At 15.3% G+C, this 6,352-nt stretch overlaps 1 protein-coding gene across 1 annotated transcript; it reads right to left on the bottom strand.

The window, feature by feature from the left end:
• Positions 1–5,954: 5,954 nt before the first annotated feature.
• On the bottom strand, positions 5,955–6,110 carry BO79DRAFT_162406 (uncharacterized protein; the record flags this gene model as incomplete). Its single annotated transcript, XM_025679067.1, has 1 exon — positions 5,955–6,110. A coding segment is annotated over one exon (156 nt), but the record flags the coding sequence as incomplete, so codon positions are not given.
• Positions 6,111–6,352: the final 242 nt, after the last annotated feature.

Genomic DNA, 6,352 nt, shown 5'->3' on the forward strand with positions numbered 1-6,352 from the left:
ATATTATAAAAAAAAAAGCTTATTTCTGTTAATATAAAATTCTAATTATTTAAAATTAATTATATTAAAGATAGTAATTCTTACCAGTTAATCTATTATTAATTTATAAAATATTATAAAAAAATCTTAATAATTATAATTTAGTACTCTGTCACTCTATTTATTTTAGAATAATAAATAATAAAAAAATATTATTTAATATCTAATATTTCATATAAAATTATTTATAATTTATTTATAAACTAAGAGCTGTAGTCTAAAACTATTAATTAAAATATTTTATAATAATTATAAAATATTTAAATAAATATATTTATAAAATTTTTTATATCCATGCTCAGAACAACTTTAATAATAATATCTTTAATTAACTAGTTAATAATAACTATAATATTTTTATAATTTTAAAACTCCGGAAGGTCTACCAGGAAGTTAATAATAATATTTTATTAAAATTAATTAAAAATTAATAATAATTTTAAGAGACTTTACTTATAGTCTTTTTAAATATAATTAATCTTATAATTATTATAATTACAGTAGAATTAACAGATATCTTTACTTATATTTAACTAGTAATAGTAATAAATAATTATTTTATAAATTTAATCCTGTCTGGAATATCTAGTAATTATATTATTATAAATTTTTTAAATAATCTAAATTTATAAAAACTTTAAATTAAAAATCTAGATTTATTTTTAAAAAAATAAATATTAGCTCACATCCAGCTGGTATTTTATAATAAAAACTTTTAATTTTAATTATTTAAAGAGTTTGGGCCTGTTTTTAACTATTATTTTATAATATTTTTTTAGATTTTTATTAGTCTGTTCTGCTTATTTCTATAAATTATTTAATATTAGTTTCTTAGATTCTAGACTAGCAGGGATTTCTTTATTAGAGATTTTATTAATAAATATTATATAAATAAGTTCTTTTTCAGGTACAGGACAAAATAGCTGGATTTTTTAATTTATAATATATTTATCTTTCTTCTTAGATATATTCTGAAATCTTTAAAATAAAGTATTTAATTAAGTATTTATTATTTCTGGATAATAATTAATTATAAAATTAAAATAATTCAAGAATTAAATTTAATATATTTATTACTTTATAAGCTGCTGTTGGGTCATAAAATATTCTAAATTCTAATAATTATTAAAAATTTTAAAATAAAAAAATATAATAAGCTCTAGCTCCTATTTCTGTAAAATTCAGATAATTATTAATAATTTTTTATTATAAATCTAGTAGTTATACTCTATAAGCAGATTTTTCTTTAAAAAATATATTATTAAATAAAAGACTTTTTAATTATTTTATTAAAACAGTATTTCTCCTATATATTACTCAGAGAAATTAATTTTTATTAATATTTTTTATTCAGGATTCTAATGCACAAGGACAGGAATAATAATAAAAATCTTTTTAAAAATTTTAAATATTTTTTAGATTTCTAGTATCCAGCTGAACTTAATATTCTTTTTAATAAATTATATTAAAAATTCTAAATAGACTTTCCAGTCCTTAAAAAACTGCTAGTAGAAATTAATAAATTCTAAAAAAATTTTAATATTATAAATAGTTTTTAGTATCTTCTAGTCTTATATAATCTAGATCTTAATAAAATCTATATAAATTTCTTTTTTTATCTTAATAATAAATTCCAGGTATTTTATAATAGTTATCTTAAATTTATATTTATTAATATTTACTTGAAGACCTGTATTCTATAAGTATTCTAGTATTTATTATATCTGGATATAATATATAGCCAGGCTTTTATCTATAAAAATAAGAATATTATTAATATAAATAAAATAAAATTTATCAAGAAATTTCTATAAAATCTAGTTAATATATTATTAAAATATATTTAAATAATTAATAAGTCTAAACAGGATTACCAGCTATTTAAATAATTTAAAATAAATATAAAATATAATTTTCTATTTATTTTTTTCTTTAATCTAAATGCGGTAGAAGACCTGGATAATATTTAGTTTAATATAATAATAAATTTTTAAAATATATTAAAAAATTTCTTAAATAAATAATAAGAAATACTAATTTTTTATAATTATTCAGTTAAATATTTAGTAATCTATATAGAAATATAAATTATTATTAGATTTTAAAATAAACAGCACAGGCATAACTACCAGAGAATTATTAATTTTTATAAATTTTTTTTTTAAAAGATTAATCAGGATCTTTTATAATATTAAGAATTCTAATCAGTTTATTTAATAAAAAAGACTTTAAAAAATCTTCTTTTTTTTTTTTTTAATATTTTTAATTATCTTAATAGCATGGTCCACCCCTAGATAATAAAATAATAAAATATCTGTTATTATTTTATTAAAAATATTTAAATATTTATAATAAAAATCTAGTAACTTACTTTCTACCTCTATAAAATTTTTTAATTAATTAAATTTATAAAAAACTTTATTAATATCTACCAGACTTATTATAAATAGCTTTACTAAATCTTTTTTCTTTTTTTAATTCTTCTAGGTACACCACGCGTTAGTAGAAATTATAAATAATACTAAGAAGTAATTTTATTTTTATTTATATTATATTTTTATCCCTGTGTTCTAGATATTAAATATAAAATTCTTAATTTAAAATATTATATTCTAGTACTTTATCTATAAAAATCTTAATATAATATTATATTTATATATATATAATAAAATATAAAAATATATATACTTCTACAAGCTTTTATCTATATTTAATAATATTTTTATTAATTTAATTATATAGATTTTCTTTTTCTTAAATTCTTTAATACTTCAGGATTTAATAGGAATATATTCTAATTTATTTTTATTTATAAAATTTTAATTAATTATCCTGTAAGATATACAGCCAGTATTAATTAAAATATTTATAAAATAAATTCTATTAATTAATCTTAATATAAAGAAGATATAATAGTCTTTAAATTTTTAAATCTTTTTTTTAAATTTTTTATAATTATAATTAATTAATATATGCCCCCCTAGGTAATAATCTAAAAAAATTATATTTTTTTTAAAATTAAAATCTATTAAGTAACTAGATTTTTTAATACTTAATTAGTTTTACTAGCTGGATTATCTTTAAGTAAAGCTTAATAAATTTTATTTTTTAAATTTTAAAAGTACTGTGGTAGCAGATAGAAGTATCTAGTAATATAATATTTTAAAAATTTATAATATAAATAAAATCCTGTCTCACAGTATTTAACTAATATTTTTTTTAATATTTATTAAATTTATTAAATAAGTCCTGTACTTGCTACTATAAACTTTTAATTTATAATATTATTTATAATTATTTTTTTAAAAGTGCTACTTACCCAGATATTAAAATATTTTAATTATTTTTTTAAAAATTAGTTTATTTTTATAAATTTATTAGTTATCTATTTAACTTGTTAGCAAAAGTCTTTAAAATCTAGTTTTTATTTAATATTTATTATCTATCAGCAGATATTATTATTTAAGATTTAATATAAAAAATTTTTTTTATTTAAATTTTTTTAATTATATTTTCTGGTCTTGATTAGCAGGCTGTTAATTTTTACTAAAAAATTATTAATTATTTAATTTCTCTGTTTAAGAATAAATAACTTATTAATAATTTTTTTTTATTAAGCTAGATTCTTATAAATTAATTTAAAATAATTAATTAAAATTATAACTGAGAAGGATGGGACCTTATAATTAATTTTTATTTATAAATTAATCTTTATTTTAATTTTTCTGTCTAGAAATATAAATATATATTAAATCTATTTAACTAGTATATTAATAAATTATTAATTAATCTTAATCTTTATTTATATATTATTAAATTAATTTAAGAATTTACTTTTATCCTTTCTATCAAAGCTTGTAGATGTTAGTAATTTTAATTTTTTTATATTAATTAAATCTTAGATTAGTATTAATATTAATATTAATACTGATATAAATAAAGATATTATAATAAATATCTGAGAAAACAGAAATCAGATATTAATAAATTACTTAATTTACTTAAGACTAGCCCTAATCTTATTATCTATTATCAAGCTTTATTAAAAAATAATATATTATATTTCTATACTCTGAATTATTAGTTCTTTAATATATTTAATTAACTGGTTAATAATATCAGCTTAAATAATATCTTTATAATAATTAAAGATATTTATTAATTTATTATAATTATTATATATTACCGGTCTGTTATCTGATAGATATTTTAAAAAAAAATAAATTTAAAACTGTAACAGGCTAAGAAGCCGGAAGAATTATATAAAATATAATAATTAATAAAAAAATTAAATTTATTAAAAAAAGAATTATCTAATTTACAGATAGATTAGTCTTTTTTATAGATAATTCTTCTAGAAATTTTTCTTTATAATTTTAATAAACTTCTTTATTTATTTTAAAGATTTCTATTTTTCTTATAGATATTTCTGGATCAAGATCCAGAACCAGACAGGTCGGAATATAGATATTCCAATTCCAGATGGCTGACAGGGCCTAGCCCTTTTCAGTCCTGTTCAGGCATAAACTCAGTTAATAAATAAATAAATTATGTTTTATGCAGAGATCTGCTTTATATAAAAAATAAATATTATATATTTATTAAAATAATTTACTATTATAAAAATAATATTAAATTCATGGTAGTTCTTTAAAAAAAAAATAGAAATTTATAAATATATATTACCATAGCTAATCAGAGATCAGAAAAGATTAAAATAGTTTAGATAATAAATCTTAATATATATTCTTTCTTTTATAAATTAAGTAATTATTTATATAATATTAGATATTTCTGTTCCAAGTACTCCAGAAATATTATTTTTTAATTAATATTATTATTTTTATTTATCCAGAATAAGCTAGTAATAGTTATTAATAAATCTTATCTAATAAGTAGACCTGTAGATTATCTTTATCAGAAATTACTAGTTTATTTTAATATAAAAATAGTCTATCTTACAAAGAATAATCAGTTTTTTACTAATAAGCTTACTTCTGGAGATCTTCTAAGAAGAAATAGATATAATTTACTTTTAGAATATAATCTATAATATAAAGATTTTATTTTATAGAAATTATTAATATTAAATTAAAAATTATACCAGGTTCTAGGGACTCAGGCTTTAATAATATTTAATAATAATAATTATTAGTTATCTTTAAGTCAGTCTTTTTTTATATAAAATAATTAATTAGTATATTATTTTTTTTTAATTAATATTTAATAATAAAATAATATTAAGATAATATTTCTACCCAGTAGACCTACCAGGTATTAAACTTTTTAATAATTATAAAATATTCCAGGACTTAATAATCTGTAAAAATTATAAATTTTTTTAATTATTATAAATTCTCTAGTTCTACTTTCTATTCTATAAGAATATATATAATAACTAATATTTTTTTATTATAAATATTATAATTATATTTAGATAAAGATATGGTCTTTAAATAATAAGTTATAAAATATTATATATTTTTAATTTATTAATAAAGAACTTCTGTAATTATTCTATTAATTATATTAGTTTTAATATATATAAATCTAAATAAATTATAATAAGCTAGTACAGAAGCTGATATTAAAATCTACTTTAAAATCTAGAAAATTACTTTACAGAACTAGTCCTAGATAAATAAAATATTTTTTTAAATAAATTAATTTATAGGCTTAACAATCCAGCTGTAATTTCTTATAAAATACTAGTAAAAATTACAGAATTTAAAAAATAATTAGATTTCTTTAATAGTAATTAAATATTATTATTTTATAATTATAGTAATTTTTACAGGATCAACCTGAATACCAGTAATAGTAATAATAAATTCTAAAAATCTAGTTTTTATTATATAAAACTTATATTTATAAATTATTATTTAAAGTCCAGCTGCTTGAAGATACTCAAGAATCTAATAAATATAAAACTTATATTCTATCTTATTTTTATTAAAGATTAGTATATTATCTATATATATTATAATAAACTTATCCAGAAAATCCATAAAAATCTTATTAATAAAATACTGGAAGACTGCTGGTCTATTTATAAATTTAAATAATAATATTTAATATTTAAAAATTTTATAATAAGTTCAGAAAATAATTAAGTTTTCAGATTCAGAATTTATATAAATATAATAGAAGCCTTAACAGATATTAAATTTTATAAATATTTTTATATTCCGGAGACAGTTTATTATCTTATTAATTAGAAAAATAAAATAGAAATTCTTATAAATCAGGATATTAAGCTTCTAGTAATTAATATATAAATATAGTTTTTCTCCAGGTTTCTTTACTATTAAAA

This window comes from Aspergillus costaricaensis (genome assembly GCF_003184835.1).
Source record: "Aspergillus costaricaensis CBS 115574 unplaced genomic scaffold BO79scaffold_75, whole genome shotgun sequence".
Taxonomy (NCBI): Eukaryota; Fungi; Ascomycota; class Eurotiomycetes; order Eurotiales; family Aspergillaceae; genus Aspergillus; species Aspergillus costaricensis.